Source organism: Battus philenor, unplaced genomic scaffold (assembly GCF_028537555.1).
Source record: "Battus philenor isolate CCGP_79_NKW_IND1 unplaced genomic scaffold, ilBatPhil1.0.hap1 SCAF_3, whole genome shotgun sequence".
NCBI lineage: Eukaryota > Metazoa > Arthropoda > Insecta > Lepidoptera > Papilionidae > Battus > Battus philenor.
Genome location: NW_027181693.1, coordinates 12,516,485 through 12,541,696, shown reverse-complemented (window position 1 = coordinate 12,541,696; position 25,212 = coordinate 12,516,485). Strand labels below are relative to the sequence as shown.

Below are 25,212 nucleotides of genomic sequence, written 5' to 3'. Positions count from 1 at the left end.
TCATTAAATGGACTAATAAATGAGTTACCAGTGTTGATTTCATTATAATCTTGACTTACAATGAATAGTCTTCACAAGACTCATCAGCATATGAGTTTTGTCATTGTTAATTTGAAAGATTTTGTGGAGTGATAAATGTTATTAATAAGCTTTTATATTAATAATAATTTTTATTATGCAAAAAAGAAGTGCTTGAAATCAGTGTTAACAATATTAGAGAATACAGAAACTTGTACAAATATGCATTTTATGGAACTTTTTAAGGATTTATCTTAATTTTTTTATCTCTAAACATTCTTACATTTGTAAGTTCCATAGAGTCAATATCACAGAATTTTCTATTGTTACAATCAAATAACATTTAATTGTCACATTCCTTGTTAAATGTTGTAATAACAAATATTATCTAAAACTCATTGGGTTTTTCAATATAAATATTTTCTTTTATTAACCATATTTGATTCAACAAGCTTTATTTTATGCAACTAAATTTCATCAGTTATGATTATTTCTTACTGAAAGGATGGAAGTTAAAATGTAAATTTGTACTTTCTTTACTCATGACAATTTTCTTGTATGAATTATAAAAGTATATTTTTTGTATTTTATATACTCCTATAATTATTTTCACTATATGTTGCATGGTCTATAAAAAGGAATTTTATTTATATTTATTCTGGAACAACCAAAGAGAAATATTTGTTGAATTTTGTATTGCTGTTAATAAAAATGAAGGTTGATAAGTAGCAATATTTTTACTGCCATCTCATGTTCATATTGTCGTTAATATTTTTTAATTAATTTTCTTAGAATAATTTCTTCTGTATTCTTTATTTATGTAATACTATGAATCATGATTTTTTACAACTTACAAATCAATTTTATATTGTTTAAAGTATTAAGTTATTTATAATATTTTTTACTTACTGTATAAGCATTTGGAATTGTACATTTTTAAATAAGTATTTTGAAATGAGCTAACTATAAAAGGAGTTTCTATTAATTCACAAATAAAAACGTTTTATAAACAAAATCTTTTATTGATAACCTTAATAATGCAAACAAATTTGACTAACATTACCAATAGTTTTGTTATCTCGTCTAGATGTATAATTTAAACAAACTAAAAATTTCAAGAATATCTGTCTTTACACTGGTTTAAGCTTTTGCAGGAGGCCAATCCCATTGACCTTTGGGAGGCTTAGCAACAAGAGGTTCCCATGGCTTCCAATTAAGCATTTTTCTTGCCAAGTTCAGTTCATTTTCAGCCTGAATAATAAGTTCTTCTGCTTGACCACAATTTATTTTAGATTCTAATTCAAATGTATCTTTTGTCTGTAATAATAACAAAACATATTTGAAACATAAACTAGCATAAGCAAAAATGATTATTACACTATAATTATTTATTGAATAATTTATCATTTTTTCTACTTTAAAAATGTTTTACAAACTAGATTTTGCATAATTTTTTTCATTAATTAATAGGCCAATTACATTTAAAGCACAAGCAAATTGCTGTTTTGAGATTTTCTAGTCAATTATTGAATAATAATTTTAATAGCATGGTAAACAATTTAAAAATGAAATGATATAAGTTAAAAAAATAATTTTAAGTTATTGGAACAATAAAACATTCATTTTTCATTTCTTAGACTGTAAATTATCAGAATTCTTTACAAAATAATTATCAACCTAATATAAATATACTTATTTTTTTGTGACACTACTTGTGTTAACCTATATGTAAAAATCTTTAATTATAAACCTAATAAATATAAAAGTACCTGTTGTAGCACTGCTGCTCTCTCACGTACTATTTGTTCCGTAAATTTCCTGTAAGCGGCATCAGAGGGCATCTTTTGCAAAGTTCTTAATATTTTACCGTAAAGCGAACTCAGCGTGTGATGAGGATTAGGAGCCACAGCTAAACCCATAAGACCTGTTGTCTGTAAAACAAATTAAGTAATTATTTATACTCGTAATGATGTAAGAGAAACTAAACAAGTAAACACATGAATAAAATGCAAGATAGAAATTAAACAAAACACAAAGAACCGTGGAATAATCGTTAATAATATTACGTTATATAACAAGTATTCCAAAAACAAAACACGATATAGCAATTGTTTAACCTTTTTTAAAACACCCATTGTGTTTAGGGAATTTTAATATATATCGCGATATTTCCAGTTGAATATTAAACTATAATCACAAACTCATTAGAAACCCGTCGTGTGTCAAAATTAAATTATATTATTTTTATAGCAGTGACAATAGCGAAAATTGTGACAGTTCACGAGCAGTTTCACCGAACATCTACTGTTGTATTCTATTTTTCCAAAATAGTCAGTCAGTCAAATGCATTTTCAAACAATTCATCGAATTGCGTTTAGGAATTTTTATATTATTAAACGTTCATAACTCCTAAAAATTAACTCCTTAAATTTAGTAATAGAGGAATATTATTAATTAATAAGATTTTTTTCAGGTATATTTAGCTTTTTTGCGTCTAATTCTTAGTTTTTTTTCTAATTCTTATGAAACAAACAATTAATCGTGTTTCATTATATCCGTTAATACAAGTATAGCTACATGCCTATGTTTTGCACCATTATTGGACTAATATTATTACTGCCTTTTATGGGATTTTATTTTTATCTTTAAAATATTAAAGCTTGACAAAATAGTAAGAATTTATTGTCTCTGCCCACCCCTATCGCCATCCGATTTATAAAAATTTTTGCTTTTAAATATTTAAATATTAAACTTAGGAATTTTGTTTGGCATTACGAAGAACCCTTGAAAAACTCTATAACATCTGTAATTGTTAATAGCGCATACAAGTAAACACTATTTTACATTTTACTTAGATTGTGAAAATAAAATTGTTTATGTAACATGGTTATCGCATTTGCGCAAAAATTTAGGAAGCTGCGCTACTTTATTCGCTACACCTTTTTAAGGCCCCTATGTTGCCTGCATCTAGACAGTGATGACCAAAAACTTAAATGTTAAAGACCAATCGATACACTTCAATCGGATATACATCGATTTTTGTATATTATCAGTAACATTTTGTTGGTAAAGAAAACTTTTTGCTTATTATCAGAGGTCCGTTATTAGCATACACGTTTGCCCAAAGTTATTTTTTAGCTAAGGAATTAGTAAGACGGTTTCGTATTAGTGCTGACGTAGTATTTATAAATAAAATAACTATTTACTAATATAAGTAACAATATGTATATGTAATAAGTATTTTATTTATCAAAGCAATGGCAATGTTGTCTATATACTCATTTAAGCCAGTATAGTTATCCGTTTCGCTGGCTTATCTATCCCGGGATGTTTTGAATACAACATTTATTTTTATCTTTCTGTAAATATGCATTTAAATACGCGACCTGTGCTCGTTATTAATAATTTATTTATGTTAATGTTTTTATCGGGATTTATGACAAAAAAATTGTTGTAGCCTTATTTCTTTCTTTATTTGTTTGTTAGATAGATCATCGACAATTACATATATTTACATTAAAATACAAATGATTAAGAACAATTATGATTGAATTAAAAACATTATTTTTAAAATTTTGGATTTATTTTTTCTTTCATTGTCGCATCCCATGTGTGATCGCAATTTTGGAAAATTAAGTTATAATTCAAACAATATAGCGGTTATGCACTACTTTTTAATTTTCGTAAATTTAAATAATGTTGGAAATAAATCATAAAAGAATAATCAAATTATATAACTGAAAATTCCTTTTATATTCAACTTTTAATTTAATATTTATATATAGGGTAGATATTTCTCAGAGCAATATTAAGTTTTTTCGTGACTAAGATTCATAAAACAATGCACCATTATTAGTATATTTTAACAAATTTGCAATTTTATCAATTTAGCTCTTACTGGGTCATTATATCAATGAACTATGTATAGATTATAGACCTTATTATGGATAACATCTAGCATTTATGTTTCAATGGTCAATATTATTTGAATCTATATAATTGTCTACATATATATCTGTACCTGTCCTGCTCCTGTCTTCTCTGAATACGGATCTCATATATTTAGTTTGTCAAGAGCATAACGCACATTGACAATAAAGTGATAAAGATTTGTGACATGAGAAAAAATAGTAATGGGGTTCTTAAACTAGCTAGTGATTAAGTGTATAATAAGTTTACAATGAGCATTCGTTGAAGGAATAGTCAACAAAGGTATGTATTACATTTTTTGATAAACATGTTCAATGAGATCGCATCTTCCTTACATTTCTCAGAAACAGATTGAGACGACAATTTGTATTCGTTTTTTAGCAGCTTAAAGTAGGTGATAAGGGAAATACCTATGAAGCAGTAAAAAAAAATTGACATTTTTTTCTAACTTATTAAATATGTGTGTTTTACAGTGATTATAACTGATTTGTGAGAATGTAATGTAAATAAAATATCAATATCAATCCATGTTTATTTAACATTACCACTAGAGTTAGTTCTTTTTTTAATTTTATAACCATTTAACATTTTTTTGAAACCTTATGATGCAGTTTTAACTATTGCTTTCTGGTAAGTAGTATATATAAAGCAAGCAATAGCAATTTTACTGAAAATATAATATTATGATCTTAATTCTTTTTTATTTTCTTTTTAATTCATTTTTATTTGAGTTAAAATGTATTTGGTACAATGTTATAATTTAAAGAGACAATGTATTTTGCTGTTGTGTTTAAATTCTGTTAATAATGTTACTTTATAGGAGGGACAAATGTGCAAGTTATTATTTTGACAGTAAGTGATATAGACAGCCCTTAATGGCTTAATAGTACTTCTATGCTCATCTTTAGATATAGGATACATTATTCTGATTACATGTACCTACATGCACTACATGTAGGCTGATTACACACTCTTTTGGCAGCAGGTGAACACACATCTTGGTAGTACCTATTTTGAGGACCTCCAGTAGGATAGACCCGAATATACTCCTTTAAATGTAATTGAAAAACTTTTAGGTGAAAAGAATAATTTTCAACTAAATGTATATCATAAAAAGTAACTAATGTAGTCATCAGGAAAAAAAAACAACTTTTAATTCATGTGCCTTTGATGAACTCTGGAAACAATGTGTTTTATCAAAATAAATAATATTTTCAGATTTATTGAAATGGAGACATTATCAGCTGCAGCCCAAGATGACAGCTCTGGGGCAAATCCAAGCAGCATCAAAAGTGATGACAGTAGTCCCCAACATGGAAGTGGTAGAGGTTCACCACCACCCAATTGTGCAATTTGTTTAGGAACATGCCGTAACAAGTCATTTACTGATTCCTGCTTACACCAGTTTTGTTTCAAATGTCTATTGACATGGAGTAAGGTAAGTTGATGTTTTATAGGTTGCTGTGTTAACATGTTGGTTATTGTGTCAATGGTATTAATATGCATTATGGTATGAAATATGCAATATGATATGATAGATTAATGATCCATATAAATAAAAAAATATCAGTACTAGAACAGATTTGATTTCTCACTTTTCTCTATTTTCTTTTATAATTTATATGCAAGGGCATGATATATTTATCACAAAAATATTGTGTTTGTTGGTGATTGAACCAACTAAACAAAAAATGCTGTAAGTAATTTTTTTTCATAATTTTTTTATAAAAATACAAAGTGCTTATACAATGTGATGTAGTTATCTTGTATACAATTTAATATTTAATGGTAATAATCATTGTATCAATATTTATCTTTAATACCACAATTTTTAGCCATTATATAATGAAAACTTTATATTTTTTATCTGGTGAAATAAATAATGTAATTGCTTATGATGAGGTATTTAAGAGAGACCTTAAGGTCTATTATTATTAAAGGGACCAAGTAAACTGGATTTGGTACTTCAAATCCAGTTAACCTATAAATGCTGATGGGTCAACAAATCTTTTTATCCTTTTAAATATGTAAATGACATAAATAAAGGTATTCCAGTGTCTGGAATTAGTTATGTTAATTGTTGATAGACATCAACTACAAGGCTTAAGTCTCCCTCAAAGATTTCCACAATGACTTGTCTTTGCTTGGGGTCACCACTCAAGCACCTTTTGCATGCTGGAGCCTCTCCAAATCAGCTCATCTGCAGCATTATTGCCTCTGGAGTCTCTTTGGATTTTTAACCCTTAGTGTTATTAAGTTGTTACTACTTGCCTCCATTAGACATTTGTGACACTTGTAAACAGTGTCACTTATAAGGGCTAATAACAACATCCTGATGAATAATTTTTTGAGTTATGTCTGTGATGTTGGTTCTTCTGCATGTCTCTCCATTACTAATTTGTTAAATTATTGATTCAGAGTATAAAATGTACAAAAATTTTATGGTGTTATTAACTGCATATAATTTCCTATTTGTGATTGAAGCTAATCAAGCTTAAACATTCGTGTCTCTGCAAAAAGATATATTACACAAATAGTATATAACTGTAATCTGAAAATTTAAATAATAGTTTCATCTAAACTCAAGGAAGTTTTATAAAACCCATTCAAATGAAATATTGCAGGTAAAAGCAGAATGTCCACTGTGCAAACAGAATTTCAGATCTATAATTCACAATGTAAGGTCAAACCATCAATATGAAGAATACATGGTTGAGCAAAGACAGACAGAGGAAACTACAGAAAGGATTGACATAGATAGTCTTACAACTACACGGAGATTTAGATACAGGTAATAATTGATTGTTGTATTTACTTTTGATCATTAAGATAATTTAAATAAATTTTCTGTGTATATGTAAGAGATTAATAACATAATTATAAAAAAATGTTTCTGGGCATAGAATAATGATGTGGAAAGAAGTAATTGCAATAAAATTGTTATTTAAAAAAATAATTTCCAGAACACATATTTTTGTAGTAAATAGCAACTTAGGGATTATAGTTGTAACCATTTATTTTGTAACCATTTATTTTAAGCATAACATGTCATGCGAGGATTTTTATGATTTGGTGCATAAATTCGAAAATTTGTGTTTTTTTCTTGTACCTAAACTTTCACAAACAATTTATGCTCTTTTCAATGTTAAAATTAAAGCAAACATTCTATATCTCGAAAGTTTATTTAAGGGTAATATGTGTATATTTCATACTATTTATGAATTATCTTATTTAAAATAAATATTTCTTATTGTGAAGTTAGTACAGGTAATTAGTATTTAATGTATACTACACCCTATCCAGTAGTTCCAGAAATAATAAACAATGTTATTTTAATATACTATGAAAAAGCCTTTCCAAATTCCTATTACTAAATATTTAAATTGATTATTACTTACTATCTGTCCCTGCTTGCATTGAACTGCCAAAGATAAATTAATGTAACATATTTCAGAGTGCCTAATCTTTTCTACTTCCAATAATTCTATGTAAATACGGGAATCTGAATGTATTAATAGAATGCTATCATGATCATCATCATTTCGGTCATATTGCTGAACATAGGGTTTCCCTAAAGATTTCCAATAGAGCCAGTCGGAAGCAGCCTGCATTAAGCATCTTCATAGATTTATTTATACTACTCAAAACAAAATAGGGCCCACCATCATTTTGCCCCTTAATTTATGTGCATACATGATTATTAAATTTTTACAATTAGTTGATGTTGAATTAGGGTTTTACACATTAAGTAAACACAAAATAACGTTTGAATTGTTTAATTTTATCGCAATACACTCAAATACACATTTTTAGAGAAAATGAGCACTAAGTAGACTGTCAATAAAAACTTTTATAGTCACTGTTTGTTTTTAATAAACTTGCCGGGAGCTTTTCTTTAGTATCGAGTAGGACCTCCTTTGTTTCTTATGCACTCTCTGAGCCTATCTGGAACACTCTCAATCAGATGAGTGATGTTTTGATCGGGTATTCGTTCCCAACAGAGTTTCAGCGCGTTTATGAGGTCCTGTTGGCTGTTATAGTGGCTATGGATCTCTTTAAGACTTCTTTTCAATTGATCCTATAAATGCTCAATCGGGTTGAGATCGGAACTCATTGCTGGCCAAGGTAAAACCGAGATATTGGCATCAGAAAGTGCCCTCTGAGTGACCCTAGCTGTAGGCGCACGAGCGTTGTCTTGCATAAACACAAAATTATCACCTACTCTTTGTGAATATGGGATGACATAAGGTCAGATTACTTGCTCGACGTAACTGGCTGTAGTTACCGTCTCTTCGTTCAAGATCACCAGCTCTGTTTTGCCTAACAAGCTTATACCGCGCCATATCATCACACTCGGGCCCTCAAAACGATCAGTACCGTGCATGCATGGTTCAGTAAAACGTTCTCCTTCTCTTCTCCACACAAGTACACGTCTGTCATCGCTAAAAAACTTAACTTTACACTCGTCTGAAAAGAGTACTGTCCTCCAATTGTCCATGGTCCAGTCCAAATGCTCACGCGCAAACCTCAAACGTGTTGCCCGGTGAGCCCTTGTTAATTTTAAACGAATAACACGCATCCTAGAATGTTGCCCGTCCTCGTGGAGTCGATTCCGAATGGTTTGACCACTAACGCGTGTGCCAGTAGATTGCTTTAGCCGGGATTGCAATGTCCGGGCGGTTGTCGTGCGGTCCCGGCGCGCAGTCAATCGAATGTACCGGTCTTCTTGAGCAGTTGTGGCTCGAATCCTTCCTGATCCAGGTCTTCTAGCCATACTACCTGTCTCCTGGAACCGCTCCCATACGTTTCGAATAGCTCGCCGTGACACACCAAGGCGAGATGCAACCGACCTTGGCGATTCTCCCTCTTGAAGTAAAAGAACTGCCCTTGTCGAAGTTTCCACATCCATATGACGACGAGAACCTGGCATTGTAATCGGGAATAATGCCGAAACGAAAAAAACACAGCTAAACAAAGTGTGATCAAAGTATTGCGCTTAAAGCAAGACTGAGAACACAAACGATTGAAAATTTAAGAAATGGATAAATTTTTAGCACTTTACTTTTTTGTCTACCCACTTAAAATCAAAAAAAAAGTTAACTTTTAAAACATCATTATGAACTCATAAACATGTGTGCGTGGTAGTGGTAGTGCTTCATTTTGTCAATGATTAGTATATGATTTATTTATAAACACGATTAGAGACAAAGTTGCGGTGGGCCCTATTTTGTTTTGAGTAGTTTACAATACTTTATAGAGCACTTAATAAATCGAGAATTCCTGTATAATATTTCATGCAATGCTATTTGGCGGGTTAAAATGTTTTATGAAGAAAGACCTATTGTCACCATAAAATTTAAATTGTGTTTGTGTTCTCATCAGGACTACTCTGACGCTGCCGCGAAGAGAGTCAATAGCGATCCAACAGTTGTTGCTCCATTACCCAATGATGACGGACGTGCTGCCGGCATCTCGTACTCCTCCCCGTCGTCGGTCGCCAGCTTCCTTCCGACGAACCGTGTACCGCCACAATCTATGGGCTCGCCCGCTGCCTGATTTCACCGGACGGTATAGAGATTGTTCGCCATTTTTTTATAGGTAAGCTAAATTTTACAATCATCAATAAAATATTATATGCATGTTAGTAAGAGCAACTTACGAATTTATGATGAAGGCTCTCGAAGTGCGACCACAAGTCGGTAGACGCGGCTTGGTTAACTCCTCACTCGGTGGACTGACTTGCAGTGAGCGTCTATAGGCTGATATCATGATGATAAACAAAAGCGCGACAGGCGGTGTGCTTTTTAAAAATAATTTGTGTTTTTCTAGCCATGCGCTAATTAATTAGCCTTGCCATCTACTGATCACTGATATCATTGACTTCCTTTCCCATCTTAGCCATAGGATGTCCACTGCTGGATATAAGCCTCGACTATCGGAAATTTCCAATGACCTATAAGAAGTGGCTTGCATTCAGTCCTTGTGAATTTTGACTTCCTATTTATTTTCCTCGCCGCGCTTTCCAAAGGCGTGGTACAGCGGTTTCGGTAGTACTAGAGTGGCGCGGTGTGGGTATACCGGTAGACAATCACGATTCAATTGATCAGTCCATTCGCGTTAAGAGAATGCATTCAACATTTATATAGCTTTTCTCTTGCATTGCTTCTGTAAGCAATACTGTGTTGTGGTTTGAGGGCGCTATATAATTTCTATAATATTCAAATTACGAGACTGATAACTGACCACTACCTTAAGGTGTCGAACGATTTTTTACCATTCTTATGAAACTTTTATAATTGCACAATATTATTGAGCTACTTAAAAAAAAGACAATTACTACAATTTTATTGAAAAATGACTTTGTTATTGAATTTCGCTTGCGTTGTTCGTTTTCCATGCGTTTATAGCTTGTGTTTTGCTTGCGAATTAATCGATAATGCTCTAGCGTTAAGAATTGGTACAAACTATAGCTTTTAATTGTAGGTTAGTATTCTAATGTTTGTGGGAGAATTTATATTAATAAATCTTTGGCACCATTTCAATAACCTCTTGCAACTTGTGTTGCTGGAAATTTTGTCATAATACTTAGGTCCAGCAAGGAAAAGTTTAAGCTAGCGCAGCCTTACAATTAATTAAAATAAAATTTTTGGATAGCAAATAGTCCCGATTTAAAATAATAATAATTTAAATTTGTTTGACTTTAATCCGAATATTTTTTTTACATTAAAGGTATAATGACTCGCAAATGCACCGTTTAGTTCCCTGGCTTAATCGAGAGCTTCACTATTTATTAAATGAAAATGTTGGGCACATAGCATACGTCATTTCAAGAATCTTGGAGTTACTTCCTCAATACCACATAAACTCGCCAGAGTTCCGAGAAGCGATGCAACGCTATTTTTCTGACAGAACTGAACATTTCCTGCACGAACTCTATTGCTTTGCATCCACGCCGTACGACTTGACCGGTTACGACCGCAACGTTCAGTATACCACCGATACCAGAATTTCTACCATGGTTAATGAGGTAATATCGAGCTCCGAATCTGAAGCCAGCGCAGACTCCGATATAGTCATGGTGTCCAGCTCCGAGCCGGCAGATCCACCTCCGGGACCCTCTAGAGTGCCGGCGCCAGTGTACCCGCAAAATTACATTCCAGAGCCGGAAACAAATAACGTCATTCCCATAGAAACATTTTCCCAGTCTGACACAGATGACGATTCTTCAGAAGTCATGGTTGTTGGATATATAAAACCACCGCAGGATAGAACGCCCGAAGTAGTCGATCTACTCGGATCGGATAGTGACGTGATAGTGCAAGATAGTGTTCCAGAACAATCTCAAAGTCACGATAGTCAAGAAAATAGAGCCCCCGTACCTTTAGTAAAGTTAATGTTAAAAAAGCATAGAACTCGAGAGTGTGACTCTGAGAGCGAGGACAGTACGTATAGACCCCCGCCTCCTAAACGAAAGAAACGGCATCGCTCCAACGACACCGCCACGACGTCCGACACGTGCCGCACCACGCCGTCGCCGGCACGGGACTGGGATTCCAAGTCCAATTCCAGCTCGTCACAATCGCATTGCTCCATCCGATCAAATCCCTCTGTGTCTACCTCAAGCAGTACTCATACCGAGTCGTCTAATGAATCCCATAATTCCAATAAAAAGAAAAGACTGCGTAAAAAGAATCCGAGGCGGAAGACTAAAGAAACCGTGCCCACAGTTAGTAAGGAAAAACCTAAAAGAAAGTCATCTCGAACACAACAAAAAGAAAAGAAAGCTCCAATTTCAAATGCTGAAAATGAGAAATCGAAAAAACACAAATCTGTTTCCGGTAAAGGTGTGAAGTCCTCTAAAAAGAAAGAAACCAACTCGGAGGTAGCCACTGCTGAAGCTGCGGTGCAAGCGGCACCCACACTCGATCAGCCAAGCACGAGCGGCACTTCTGGCAAGAAATGTACTCAGGAGAAATCTAACTGTCGATCCGGCCGAGAGAGCAGAAGACTGAAAAGTGTTGTGAGAGTTATTAATAGTCAAAAAACTTCGAGTGATTCAAACTCAAGTGGTAATTCGCATTTTTCGAAAGATGTTACTACGGTTATTAATTCTGGTGTACCAAATTCAAGCATCTGTGTATCTATAAATGAAGAAGATATGGGAAGAAAGACTGTGATCACTTCCCCTGCAAGGTCTAGGAAAGTGGATGTTCTACCGAAATATGGACGCTCAGTTGGTCACAGTGACGACAATGTAACGGATTCGGAAGACGACCTTCCCTTGAATTTGACTGTGCAAAAGAAGAGTCCGTGCTCTTATTGAATTTGTATCATATAATTATCTGACGTTATATATTGATAGTACGGGTTTCCGTTCCGCAAATTAATGCAGGATCATGTACCATGATTTAAACAATACAAAACGTCATCTTCATAATTATTGGCGGATTGAATAAATTTATAATATGTTTGGCTTTAATATTGATTTAATGATAATATCCATTTATTTACTTGAAACAGCCATGTATATTCCTCAATATGTTTTATGTATATTTGTAATGTAAACTACTTAATTATTATGTTTCAATGATGCAACTGGACTTATTGCTGAATTATTTTTAAACAATTCAAATTCTCTACAACTTATAGATAATTGTATAGAAAACATAAATCCTTGAAGACATTACACTTTTATAAATATTTGCTATTAATGGAATAGAAACGTATGAATGTTAGTACATGTAATCTTCTATAAAAATTATAAATCCATTTTAGTTAGACTACCATCAAAGAATTGTGATGTATACAGTAATGGCGCTGGTTTATGTATGTTTTATTGTTTAAACATATGTTTACATTACGGGTAAAATACTTACTTGTCTGTGTTAAGTGTTTGTATAATGTAACTGAAACTTAATTTATTGATTGTGAAAACAACTTCATTCTAAAAAATGCCTTTGGAGTTTAAAAACTTCAATGCATTGCATATGACATGCAGGGCTTCAAGAAATATATGTACAAGATAAATCATTTGAGTATTTTTTATTGAAACCTTTTTTTATGTATGCCATTATTTTATTTAGAGATGTCAACTAATATTCAGCTAATATTTTCTATCTGTAAAACACTGAAGATTGTATTTTAATTTAAATAATGTTTATTCAGGTACACTGTCTTGTTACTTCCATAGGAGTTCAAGTAACATGTTTTACAAAAAGAATTTGTTGAACATTAATATTAAAACGCTTTTCATAAAACCGCCAAGTTTTACAGGCTATTTGATTTAGTTATGAATCTTGATTTCATTTTTTAAACATATGTGCTATTGCTGAAGGTTAATGGACGCTAATCCTTACACATGGGCTGAAAGGCAATAAAATGAAATTCAATATGACTTATCTTGAAATAAAAGAATAATAGATTTGTGTAAAATGGGAATCGAAAATCTCTTCGAGAAAATGAATGTATAAATAGATATTGTTAAACATATTACAAACTAATGGTTAATAAAACGCCGTTGGTAAAGTATATGTACTTTATTTTATACAGGACAAAAATCCTGTTAAAACACCCCCAAACCGTTAGGTATAATGTAATTGTCCAAACTCTTTACAATTGTCGTCGCATATTTATTCCTAGTTGCAGTATGGAAGATCACACAATCGATAATACTAATTTAGCATCCAAACTCACAAACCCACGAATGGCGAAACTTGACTTAGTCAGATGCTATATTACCTGGGTAACATTACTTCGGCAAGAGTTAAACTTTTCTAACTAGTATCAAATGACAGTTGGCAACCGATTAACTAAAACAGGTAAACGAACGTACCTCTATTGCTACAAGGCCGATTGGCTTTCGAACTACTTTAAATTTTTTGTACGATTCCTGTCTTAAGGTCTAGGCGTTCTCTAATTCTCGGTTTCAGAACGGCGCGGCGTCTATATGTGGTATGGTGTAATTATTTTATATCACACCTACAATCAACCAGTCTTCTGCTCTACTTGCATTTGTAGTTCAAGAGAGCAGGACGCAGATGGTGCCTTAATCACTTTTATTAATAGCAAAGTACGAAGGCTACATTCTACTATATAATCAAATAGTTAGACTGCTGAGTCACTTAAAACTCGTTAAGTATTATGGCTCAGAAGGGAGTCCATGTGGATCGAATATCGACGGGTTGCTACTGCCTGGCTAACATTACTATCAGTTCAAGTAGCTACCGCTGTAGAGATCACATTGTCGGTGAATTTAATTGCCGAAGTAGCGTCAACAAACCAACAGTCTAAATTAATAACACGAAAATTAAAAATTTCAATATTTTTTACATAACAAAGACAAGAAACATTCCATCAAAAAATTTTTTGTCAACCATGGGTTCATTTATATACATAATATAAATAAACCCATATAAACACGGATGGTAGTAATAAAAGACACACTTGAGGTAAATTTTTATTTTCTCGTTTTATACTTAATTCTAGCTATACAATAAACAAGACGTCTTGTTGCGAATTCAAAATAAAAATATTTAATCGTTTCACGGTAACATAAGATAATGGCAAAATATTTTTTACAAAGTATATTAAAGTACATAAATAGTGAAGTTTCACTTCAAAGCTTCCAAAAACAAAGCGTAGCGCGGGTAACGAATGATAGTGATTGCGTAGGACCAAATATAATCCTACCGAAACCGCTGTACCGCGCCATAGGTATGCGCGGGCGTGACGAAGAGAATAGCGCAGTACAGCGGTATCGACAGCAATCATATTCAAAATTTTCATGGACGGTTTCTGTGGAGCAATTTCTATGGAAAAATATTTACTTTCTACTCTTTTCAACACTAAAAGAGGAAGAGCACTAGGACGTAATTCATAAATATAGTGAAACAAAAAGTTATATTCGTTAATAAATTGATTATAAATAAGTAGAAATATATTTCTTAGGTGTTGGCTCACATCATGGTTGGTTAATAATACTTGCTTTCGCGCAATTCAAAAAATAGTTAAAATCGGTTTAGGTTAATTCGCAACCATATATCAGATATCTGTACAAAAGCAACGTAAAAAATTATTTAACTTTATTTTAGAGTCTATGAAAAGCACAAAACCACTCCTGGCATAAATGAAAAATTTAAAATACAAGCACAAAACATTTTAGTAAATTCTTTTTGCTTGTCATTCCTTCGATCATATCACCTTAATATGTAATTTAATTTTAAAAATCGAATCTGAAAATATGTAGTCAATTCGGTTTAACAAATGCTTTGATTCTAAATTCATTAATAAGAAAATCATAAAAATACTGTATGTTTCCATTAGTGTTTTAAAGTAACTATTAATTTTAACATGTCACAATAGAATCCTCTGCAACCGCTTCCACATACAATTATAAAAATAAAGATTATGCTTTAAAATGATCATCGTTTACGAAAATTACCAAGTATGTGTTAAAGGAAGACATAATTTTTTACATGACTTTAAATACCTTAGTATATATACATACATTATTAGGCCATCTTCTATTGCTCTTATGGTTTGCTCCTCAAATCTCATTTTTTTAAATCTTAAAAAAATATACGAACCTGTGATCCTCTTTGTGGGTGCATTAGGAACGTAAATTTACTTTAAATGTATCAGGCTACATAGATTCAAGTCAAAGAAACAAAAATTAGTTATTCATTTTAACATACATTGTTTATTTAAATGTAAATGAAATAAATTTGTCCATTTTCAAGTCTAATTATTAATGTAGTTATTATAACCGTTGATTATTATTTAAATAAAAAGGTCGAACTTAACATTCCTTTTCTTCGTATAAATAGCAGTACTGGCCGTTTCCTATTTTATAACTAAGAATTATTTTCAATAAATTTCCAAAAAAGCTGCATATTTATTTTAGGAAATTACATAAAATATATTAATAAATACGTAAATCGATGCGTTTAGCTAATAAAAAAATACTGCTACCCACCTTTATAAATTGACTTTAATCTCTACATGCTAAATATAAAAGACTTGTCTCAATTAACTTGAATAAGGCATAATTATTCTGTTTCTCCTATACATTATTTACTAAAAAAGGACAATAGAAGTCAAATGCTACAGGGGTTTTTCTAAAACATATGTGAATACATAAAAGTTCAATTATAGCCATATTAAAACTGTTGTATAAAGGTAATAATGATTTTAGAAAAAAATTAAAACTTGTGGTATGTAACTTATGAAGGATTTACTTCTACAACAGTGCTCATGTGCTGCGGATGCGGCTTGAACTCCACAACCTCTTTCCACACAAGCTCTGCAAAAATTAAGTTTATAAATCAATCTTTATACTATTTGTAGCATAAAGTTTACATTTCAAGATACAATGCAATTGTTTATAAGTGGAAAAGCTTTTAAGACTATCCAATCACACTGTATATTGTCACTCTGACATGAATGAATTTATTACATTTATTATTTTTTAATAAGAATGATTCCCGTCAATACAAAGTATGCAGGAACAGACTGTAAACAATAATTGTAATAAGTAGTAATCCGCATTCGAAAAAAAAACGCTTCTACTTACTATGTTATCATTACGTCATTCATTATTTCTAAAACGATTAATTTCTGGGTCTATCATACATTAATTGACAGCCAATTAACTATACGTTTATCGCTTTAAAGCTTAACACCTTACTTAAATATATTATACCTAACTCTGAACTTAAAGATAGAACCTCTCTCACTCAAATATCTTGTGAATTAAAATTTGATCTCAAAATATTATATACCAGCTGGTCCGATGAATTTCATTCTCCTGACAGTCAATAAATGAGTTACAAGCCTAGGCCGTTGCTTATTTTCAAATTTGAATAGCTATTATTCTATTCAGGAAAAAGGCAAATCCACGAACGCAAAACACAAAAATTGATCCAGCTGTTCTTAAGTTATAAATTGTAAGACAGTTCTGTGTTTTATATTTATTGATTGTACCACTATATCGAGTTTATATTTTTAATCTCGTTTACATTAAGTATCAATCCTATAAAGAACATTAATCATTATCATTGTTTCAACCGTAAGACCTCCACCGCTGGAGACTGGCCTCCCCCTAGATTTATAATTAGACCGGTTTGAAATGACTAGGAAGAAAAGTACAGATAAAATAAAGGTTGCGACTGGTTTACCTTTCCATTTGTCAACGGGCAGATCCATGTCCTCGAAGCTCTGGTCGTACGGGGCGGACACTGGCTCATCTGTGGGGTCGGCGTATTGCGCGAGGTATTCGTGCGCCAACGCTTGTTCCGCTGTTATACGCCTACAATTAAAAATAAATTAATAAGAATAATAACAATTTATATATTACTGCTAATTACATTTTTGACTAAATCTTTAGCTTGGTTTATCGTCCTTAGAATTAGAATATATCACATTATATACCACCTACTTGTCAGCATCCAATTCCAGCATGAGCTCTAGTAGGTTGATGGCAAGCGGGTTCGCACCGCGGAAAACTTCACGGAAATCGCGCCGTTTGAGGGTCGGCAGCGATTGGATGTAATTTCGAGCCTGAAGTTAATAACAATAATAACTTAATCTGATTCTTCACATTGAAATTAGCGCTGATCTGAAATAATGCAAAATCTTCGGCCATATTTAAGACGTGGCCGCGGAGTGGAGACCACAGTCCCTCGAGTCTATGACGTCCGTCCACAAGACAAACGACCTCGTTGAAGTCGTCTGAAGACGTTAGATGTAGGGCACTTTCAATTGGTCGCTTTGGAAATTTGTGAGGGAGGCCTGTGTTCACTAGTGAATGTCTTAGCGCTGAAATGATGATAATACATGCCGTAGCTAAATAAAAAAAGAAATTGTTAATTGAATAACTATAAAATACGCAAATTGGTACTTACGTATAAAACCACTGCAACTAGCGGGGTTATAGTATTATTTTTGAATATGTATGATTTGTCGGAATAATTTTAGGCGCAATTTGCGTTATTTAAAAACCGCCTAATTTGTAGCTGCTTGTTAATACGTATGTATTACCGCAAACTTATTAAAATATATTTAAACCATTTATATATACATTAAACTTTTTAACTCTTGTTAGAATGGTAGGAATATTAGTATAATAAAAGGAGTTAATAATAATTCGCTATATTAACAATAAAATCAAGATATTTACAGTAAATTGAACGTAAATATTTTTTTTAAATTACTCATAACTTTAATCGTACCTCTTTTGGTAGGGAGAAAAAATCTATTACCGTTCAAGTTATTGAGGTTTTTTATCTTTACACTTAATATAGACATCCGCTCCAAGGAATAAGGGCCTCCGAGAAAGAGTAAGCTTAAGATGAATAAGTGATACCTAAATCAAAGTGTAATTACCAGGCGTTTGATTTTAGCGGACTCACACACGATGCTCAGCATCTTATATATCAACGAAGTGAACTCAATGCTCGCGTTTTGGAAACGCAATTAAAAAGATATTCTTTGATATCACCAAAACCATATAATGTTAAAACCGATCTCTACTCGACGAAAGGAATTTCCAATCACTAAGTCTTATGGTTCCAGAGATATTGTGATGAGCCAGTAAACAGAAGAAATCTCTTTCATATACAGAGTGATAGGTGCAAAAGTTTTAAAATAAATGTCAACATAATTTTTATAAGTTGTAAAGCTTTCACACCTATTGTTAATGACCATGAATATATGCATTGAGTTTTAAATACTCTATATAGTGGTAAAATTAAAACATACCAAATAAAATTACAAGTACTATAAATTATTTTACTATTTTTATAATTCTCATTATTCACTTACCTCGTCACTTATTATTTTGTCAATAGTTTCTGACTCAGGTTTACCACATAGGAATAATATCCTTGTGAGATGGTCAATATCTGAATGCGTAAATGTTAAGGTTACACAAGCATCAATTTTGCTTACATAAGCGAGTTATGTTGTTACACACCTTATGACAAAAGCATGTTAAACTAAAGCTGTTATGTTGACATTACAGCACAAGTACTCCTTTATGTTTCAACACATTTATATGAAAGGGTATAAATACAATACAAAAGAAAACATGGATGACATAAGACAGTATCATAGTGTGAGTTTTAAAATATTATGGTAACTGTCATCTGAAAAGACATACCCCGCAACTTTCAGATTTCAATGCAATGCCTGAGAAATTTGTCCAATAGCAAACATCATGAGTCTATAAACTCATTAATGATTGACCTATTGATCATAAAACACTTACAGGACAATAGGGTATATCAATGAACCACAACGAAGTTAGATACTAATTCTGTAACCAACAAGTAGTAAGGTACATCTTCATAGATGACATTATCTATATCATTCTACTTACTGACTCGGAAGAAATTTTCTGCATAAATTCCTGACCTGGTGTTCCAAGTACTTCCATGATTAAGTTCAACTGATGAATATCTGTCTCATTCATTAAGGTATACAGGCAAAGAAGGTAACATCTAACTAAAAGCTAAGCTGTTTAATAGATGTAAAAATACTGATAAATATCAAATTAAACACAAATATAAAAATATGCCAAATAAATTATTAAAGTAACATGGTAATCATGTGTTACTCTATAAATTCATAAATAACTAAGGTATGTTAGACAAAAAAGACATGACTATATGAAGTAAAGGATACGGTCAGACCCAGGGAACAGTGTCCTGCTAGTAAGGAGTTCTGCCATGATGCACCCAACTGACCAAATATCAACCGTTTGATTGTAATGCATCCAATTGAGCATGATTTCTGGTGCTCTATACCATCTGTAAATAAAAATGTTTTAAAAATAAATCACGTATTTGTAAAGGCAAACTCAGGGAATATACGTAATAATTAATATATGATATAAAAGCAACAATTGTTATTTATGATACCTTGTAGCTACGTAACCAGTCATCTCTGTTTCAGTAGGCCTTGCTAAACCAAAATCTAAAATTTTCAACTCGCAATCTTCATTAACAGCAATATTAGAAGGTTTCAGATCCTAAAGATCAAGAAGAGCTTTATTAACCATTATTTTATAATTTTTGCAGCACAAGATTATAGTAAAAGTATGCTACTACTATAAACTTACACATAAAATACAGCATGACTCATGTGAATCATGATCAGAGATTGAATAATTATATTATTGATTGAAGTCATTTTATTATACATATGTAATTATACTCAGTTTCAATGAGTTTAAAAGTTCAATGTCTAAAACCTAAATGACATAATAAACTATTTTCATAGAGTAACTACATCAGAAAATGTGTACAAGTGAGACAATGTTTATATAAAAACTAGTAGTAATAATTTACACTCACACAAGTTTTAGGACTTTTTTTATAAATATGTGCTTTCCGTATTAGATTAACACCTCATCTCACCAAAAATACAATCTCTGATCAATATCAATCATCATATTATATTTAAAAGTATTTTACTGATGTAATTGTAATGTTCAAAACCAAAAATAAACTCTAAACAGACAATAAAATATATACCCTGTGAATGATGCCTGCAGAATGAATATATTTCAGACCACGTAAGATTTGATAAACAAGGAATTGAACATGGTCATCAGATAACTTTTGTGTGCGCACAATGTTGTTCAAATCTGCACCCATCAAATGTGTCACCAAATACACTTGTTGAAACTCTTCTAGATTTTTCTCTGGACTGAACACATCCAGTAAGCCTAAGTTAAACATATAAATTAAATTAAAAATCACCAATAATATATCAGTCTGTGATAACAATTGTGTGAACTTGCATATTGAATGTTGCTTGTATTAAGAAATAAATATATATAAGTTGCTATACTGATTCATACTGAAAATTTTAATGGAAAGCTGATTCATAATTAATTTATTCATTTCATTATAAACTATTAATGATATTACTGAAATAAACAAACATTACAAACCTATAACATTTTCATGATTCATATGTTTTAGTAACCGAAGTTCCCGGTATGATCTTTTGGCATGAACTGCAGACTGAAAAGGTCTTGCCAACTTTTTAATGGCCACTTTCATGTTATGTAGTGTATCAATAGCAGAACTGTAAACATCGAAAAATATTTGTTAATCAAATGTCAGGTGATGTAACATATGTGCCAATAATAAAATATGCGACCAAATTTAATCACAGAAAAATGTTTACATGAAAGATCTTTGTCAAGTCTATAAATAGATTGAAATAAAAAAATTCGTCTACCAATTAAAGTGTAGAGTACGTTTTATAATTATAAACATAATGAAGGAATGATCTACGAATATTTAAACCTGTTCCACCCACACAGGGCAATGATCTAAAATAGTAAAATATTTAACTTGGTATATTTCATTTTTTAACTTTTTCTTTTTGTTCAAAAGCCACAATAGCCACAGACAATTTAGAATAACAAAATAAAAATGAACTTTTTCAAATAAACACTTACCAAACCTGGCCATAAGCACCAGACCCTACGGGTGTAAGCATTTGATACCGCTCAGGTACAATCCATTCTGTTTTGTTGATTTCTACCGTATGGAATCGAGGCATTTTGTTTTTAAAATATAATTTCAAATTTTAATTTATACACGGTTAATATTTCTGTACAAATCTAAATAACTTAAAACAAAAAATAGGAATAAATTTCTGTCAAAAGCTGTCACTACCAATATAGTACTATTCTCTATGGACATTCATGTCAATCTAATAGGTAAAAGATCAATTTTGTCTTTTTATTTCTTTTTATATTAGAAATTAATTTAATATCTTCGACTAAAATGATATATTAAAAAAGTCTCTCAAAATTATGTTATACTATTTTTAATAATAATTTACGTACAATGTAATAATTCCAATGTTGGAAAACAAGTATTCGTTCGTTCTGAGTGCCCGAATGAGCTAACCTTTCCTGTGCGGTATCATAAGTAAACGGAATAAACGCAACATGAGATTTTTTCCGTGGAAACTAAAGAGCTTTCCTTAAAACGGAATGGTATTTTTTTGTGCAGTTGATAATATACACATTAAAAATTCTCTGCGCTGCATTTGTTTCTGATACTGTAGGACATGGCATAGATTTTTCCTACCTACATTTATTTCATGATGTGTTTGTGTCAGAAAAGAGATATTCTTATACAATCAGAGTTGACTGAAAATCGTGGAACAAATAACTTTTTCGACATTTTTATAGCACTTCTGGACTCCGATGTGATCAGAGCAAGTTGCTCAAAAGAAAAAAAGGCATACTTCTAAAACGTATGATCGATGTTTTAAGATTATAAGGCGGACTCCGGTATAGTGGCAAATATTGTGATATTTATATGAACCCGTTAAGATATTTTACCGAAGCCTAATTTTATAATCTGTTATACTTTGACGTATATTGAAATTGTCTATGCTCAAAACTTGATATTATTTTTTACAGAACAGTTAATTCTCATTTATATTTTTGGAGATAGGTAAAACCAATAAAAATGTCGCAAACGGCAGGAGTGAAGCCTATGACTATAATTGGTAGAGTGGCATCTGAAAGGGAGAGATGTCTTGGAATGACCGACGCAGAAAGAGCTTGGCGTAAGCAGTGGTTACAAGACCAAATCTTAGCTCACAATGAACCAGTTTATGTTCAGGAATATTGGAACGAGCGTGTCAATCCGCTTCGTCGTATTTATCGTAAACCTCTGGACGTAATATTTAATGCTCTGTCCCCAGTCTTGGTGAGGTTACATAACACTAATAACCTGTGTTGATCATAAGATGTAGTCCCTACAAGCAGATTGGACCTATAATGAAATTAATCATTGCCATTACAGGGTGCACAGCGTGCAATAGATTACAGAGTTATCACTGGGAAGCTGGGAATGCTAGCTTTTGGAATTTTGGGCATTCATTATTACTTTAAGTACAATGGAAATGTAAGTTTTTCAAATTATAACACAGATTTTTTTATAATTTAAATTCACTGTTTACTGTCACTGCCAACAACTGGAATTTGTATGTATTTTTCATTTTATGGCTTAGCCTAAACTTAAAAATCTTAGCTCTGGTGAATACATAAACATTACACTCTAGAGCGGGTGCTCTACAGAGTCATTGGGAGTAAAGACTGTTCAGTTTCGATATTAGCATGTGTATTTAGTCAAAATTAATAAACAGTGCTTATAAAAATTTATAATAGGACTTCAACTCAAACCTACCTGAGTACAATTCAGCTTTATTGGTTGTTTTATTCTAATTAAGCCAAAGGCACCAGAGAGAAATTTGGGTCTAATTTTTATTGCTGGAAATATCTATTCGATTACTAAAAGCTATAAGGAATCACTTTTTTTAATTGTCACGTTGCTTTTGATAAAAAAATGGAATATAATTTCAGTACTAGATTGAATTTTTAATGTTGTATTGTGTAAAGTTTATGTTTAACATTAATTTATAGGATTGGACAAAGAAAGGCGGATGGAGAGTACTAAAGTCTAAACCTCTAGTTTTACCGGGGCAACCAGGATTCCCATTTAAATCTGAACGAACCAAGGATGACGATTATGGTACCAGAGGATTCAAGTCATCTCCTATATAATTTTATTTAGTTATGAAATTGAACATATAATTAATTGTGATGAATAAAGTAGATGTTTAATAAATGTAATTATATTATTTAGAGCATTGAACCAGTCAACACATTGTTTGTGAATTCACTAATTAGTAAGTGGATTTAAATAACTGAGGTAAAAATAAATATGTTAAGAGTATTCTCTAGTTTATTATGCAAAATGTATTCCTTCAGAGTTAAACGCATGAAGCAGTTTCATGAAATCATCACAGTCCATAGTTCTAGCTCTCATTTGGTCAGCCCCTGCTGATGTTAATATTTCTTGAATTTTCAATTTTATGTCAAAATCTTCAGGTATTTCCTGGAATGAAATAGGCTTTAAAACATCAAATTAATATTAAAGTATGGTTCATTCCAAAATAGTTTTTTACCTTATTGTGTAATGAGCAATGTACTTTATAGTTCTTTTCTAGGGCTGCCATTACAGTGGAGTGTTTAAAAGCAGCAGATAATGTTTTATTCTTTCTAACAAACGCTATCCTCGTTAACCCGTCCCACTCTACAAAATTGATTGGTGGAGGTGGATTTCTAGGCTCTATCCTTACGACACTTGACTCAACCTTTGGTGGTGGTCTAAAATTATTTTTACCAACCTGAAACACAATTGTTATTAAAACTTTCTTGTGCAGTAGAATTCAACTTAAAAAACATTTTCTATAAATCTCACCTTCATAAGCATATCCACTCTGGCTAATAGTTGTGTGTTTACTGACAATCTACAATATAATTTTTCACCGGGTTTTGCAACTAATCTCTGTGCAAATTCTTGTTGAAACATAAGCACAGCACATCTAAAGAATGGCCGGTGCAACAACAATTTAAATACCAAGGGTGAACTTATTTGGTATGGTATATTTGCCACACAAATATCAAAAAAGGGAAGTTCTGTTTTTAATACATCTCCGACGATTATTTGTAATTTTGATTGATAAGGTGTACCTTGAACACGTTTCTGGAGTTCAGCAACCAATCTAAAGTAGAATATACATTATAATAACAAAATCGAAAATAAATTTTAAGAAAATTGTGTATACATACAAATTTAATTACCGGGTATCAATTTCACAAGCAACAACTTTCTTTACGCGATCTAACAGTTTTATTGTCATATTACCAGTACCAGGGCCAATTTCTAACGCGACATCAGTTGGCCTCAAACCTGATTTATCTAGCATCGATGTGATAATTAGCGGGTTTTTTAAAATATGCTGACCGAAGTCCTTATTAAATTGTATACCTGAAATCCAAAAATACCATAATTTATCTATAATAAGTATGTTAGTATAACCTTGTTTAAAGTTAAACGGAATGTATTACCCTGTTTGGCAACTTCATTGTGTATCCTCGACTTTTTCTCAGCTTTTATTTTAGGCATTTTGTACTACAGTTTATTATTATTTTAATGTTCTAACATAAAATTGAAAAATCTACATGTGCAAAACATTTAAAAATGTCAAAATAAATGCTAAGTTGCCATTAACGATGCTTACTTATTCGAAAAGCCAAAAAGATTTTTCTTTGTTTTCATTTTTTTATACCTTAGGTATTTATTTCACTTAAATTAATAGCGTTTTACTTAAGAAAACTACGTTAAAACTAATTATGGTAATTCTCATGGTAAAATAGTTATTTAA

The 25,212-nt window shown here is 31.8% G+C and overlaps 5 protein-coding genes across 7 annotated transcripts; 2 read left to right on the top strand and 3 right to left on the bottom strand.

Annotated features, from left to right (window-relative positions):
- Positions 1-1,019: 1,019 nt before the first annotated feature.
- On the bottom strand, positions 1,020-2,323 carry ND-13B (NADH dehydrogenase (ubiquinone) subunit ND-13B). Its single transcript, XM_068770176.1, has 3 exons — positions 2,136-2,323; positions 1,788-1,949; positions 1,020-1,335 (listed from the first exon to the last, which is right to left on the bottom strand). The coding sequence occupies exons 1-3, from the start codon at positions 2,151-2,153 to the stop codon at positions 1,159-1,161; spliced, it is 357 nt and encodes a 118-aa protein (XP_068626277.1). The 5' UTR covers positions 2,154-2,323; the 3' UTR covers positions 1,020-1,158.
- Positions 2,324-4,064: 1,741 nt separating this feature from the next.
- On the top strand, positions 4,065-13,439 carry LOC137926540 (E3 ubiquitin-protein ligase Topors-like). The gene is made up of 5 exons (XM_068770174.1): positions 4,065-4,230; positions 5,167-5,386; positions 6,573-6,739; positions 9,331-9,546; positions 10,678-13,439. Exons 2-5 carry the CDS (start codon positions 5,177-5,179, stop codon positions 12,269-12,271), a joined length of 2,187 nt encoding a protein of 728 aa, XP_068626275.1. The 5' UTR covers positions 4,065-4,230; positions 5,167-5,176; the 3' UTR covers positions 12,272-13,439.
- A 965-nt stretch (positions 13,440-14,404) lies between these two features.
- Positions 14,405-21,640, bottom strand: LOC137927115 (mitogen-activated protein kinase p38b-like). 3 transcript variants are annotated; one of them, XM_068770915.1, is made up of 9 exons: positions 21,419-21,640; positions 20,903-21,039; positions 20,481-20,674; positions 19,866-19,975; positions 19,630-19,754; positions 19,325-19,404; positions 17,384-17,505; positions 17,124-17,254; positions 14,405-16,249 (listed from the first exon to the last, which is right to left on the bottom strand). In XM_068770915.1, the coding sequence occupies exons 1-9, from the start codon at positions 21,520-21,522 to the stop codon at positions 16,170-16,172; spliced, it is 1,083 nt and encodes a 360-aa protein (XP_068627016.1). In that variant the 5' UTR covers positions 21,523-21,640; the 3' UTR covers positions 14,405-16,169. The 3 variants fall into 3 exon arrangements, with proteins under 3 accessions (XP_068627016.1, XP_068627017.1, XP_068627018.1); XM_068770916.1 differs by lacking the exon at positions 19,325-19,404 and adding an exon at positions 18,769-18,848; XM_068770917.1 differs by lacking the exon at positions 14,405-16,249 and having other exon boundaries at positions 17,179-17,254; positions 17,380-17,505.
- Positions 21,641-22,349: 709 nt separating this feature from the next.
- On the top strand, positions 22,350-23,609 carry ND-B17 (NADH dehydrogenase (ubiquinone) B17 subunit). Its single transcript, XM_068770214.1, has 3 exons — positions 22,350-22,688; positions 22,785-22,886; positions 23,405-23,609. The coding sequence occupies exons 1-3, from the start codon at positions 22,446-22,448 to the stop codon at positions 23,543-23,545; spliced, it is 486 nt and encodes a 161-aa protein (XP_068626315.1). The 5' UTR covers positions 22,350-22,445; the 3' UTR covers positions 23,546-23,609.
- Positions 23,610-23,699: 90 nt separating this feature from the next.
- Positions 23,700-25,031, bottom strand: LOC137926565 (probable dimethyladenosine transferase). Its single transcript, XM_068770213.1, has 5 exons — positions 24,896-25,031; positions 24,629-24,815; positions 24,246-24,549; positions 23,950-24,171; positions 23,700-23,879 (listed from the first exon to the last, which is right to left on the bottom strand). Exons 1-5 carry the CDS (start codon positions 24,951-24,953, stop codon positions 23,730-23,732), a joined length of 921 nt encoding a protein of 306 aa, XP_068626314.1. The 5' UTR covers positions 24,954-25,031; the 3' UTR covers positions 23,700-23,729.
- Between the last annotated feature and the right edge of the window lie 181 nt (positions 25,032-25,212).

Bases quoted from the DNA above. Each gene is read 5' to 3' on its own strand.
- LOC137926540 (XM_068770174.1), top strand. From the start codon at position 5,177: ATGGAGACATTATCAGCTGCAGCCCAAGATGACAGCTCTGGGGCAAAT. The intron at 5,387-6,572 runs GTAAGTTGATGT...GAAATATTGCAG, and splicing joins GTCTATTGACATGGAGTAAG to GTAAAAGCAGAATGTCCACT. The intron at 6,740-9,330 runs GTAATAATTGAT...TGTTCTCATCAG, and splicing joins ACACGGAGATTTAGATACAG to GACTACTCTGACGCTGCCGC.
- LOC137927115 (XM_068770915.1), bottom strand. From the start codon at position 21,522: ATGCCTCGATTCCATACGGTAGAAATCAACAAAACAGAATGGATTGTA. The intron at 19,976-20,480 runs GTATATATTTTA...CTTGATCTTTAG, and splicing joins CTGCAGGCATCATTCACAGG to GATCTGAAACCTTCTAATAT. The intron at 16,250-17,123 runs GTAAACCAGTCG...TAATTTTTGCAG, and splicing joins GCCCGTTGACAAATGGAAAG to AGCTTGTGTGGAAAGAGGTT.
- LOC137926565 (XM_068770213.1), bottom strand. From the start codon at position 24,953: ATGCCTAAAATAAAAGCTGAGAAAAAGTCGAGGATACACAATGAAGTT. The intron at 24,172-24,245 runs GTGAGATTTATA...ATTGTGTTTCAG, and splicing joins GAGTGGATATGCTTATGAAG to GTTGGTAAAAATAATTTTAG. The intron at 23,880-23,949 runs GTAAAAAACTAT...ATTTCATTCCAG, and splicing joins ATTGCTCATTACACAATAAG to GAAATACCTGAAGATTTTGA.
- ND-B17 (XM_068770214.1), top strand. From the start codon at position 22,446: ATGTCGCAAACGGCAGGAGTGAAGCCTATGACTATAATTGGTAGAGTG. The intron at 22,689-22,784 runs GTGAGGTTACAT...TTGCCATTACAG, and splicing joins ATGCTCTGTCCCCAGTCTTG to GGTGCACAGCGTGCAATAGA. The intron at 22,887-23,404 runs GTAAGTTTTTCA...ATTAATTTATAG, and splicing joins ACTTTAAGTACAATGGAAAT to GATTGGACAAAGAAAGGCGG.
- ND-13B (XM_068770176.1), bottom strand. The intron at 1,336-1,787 runs GTACTTTTATAT...TTATTATTACAG, and splicing joins GAGCAGCAGTGCTACAACAG to ACAAAAGATACATTTGAATT.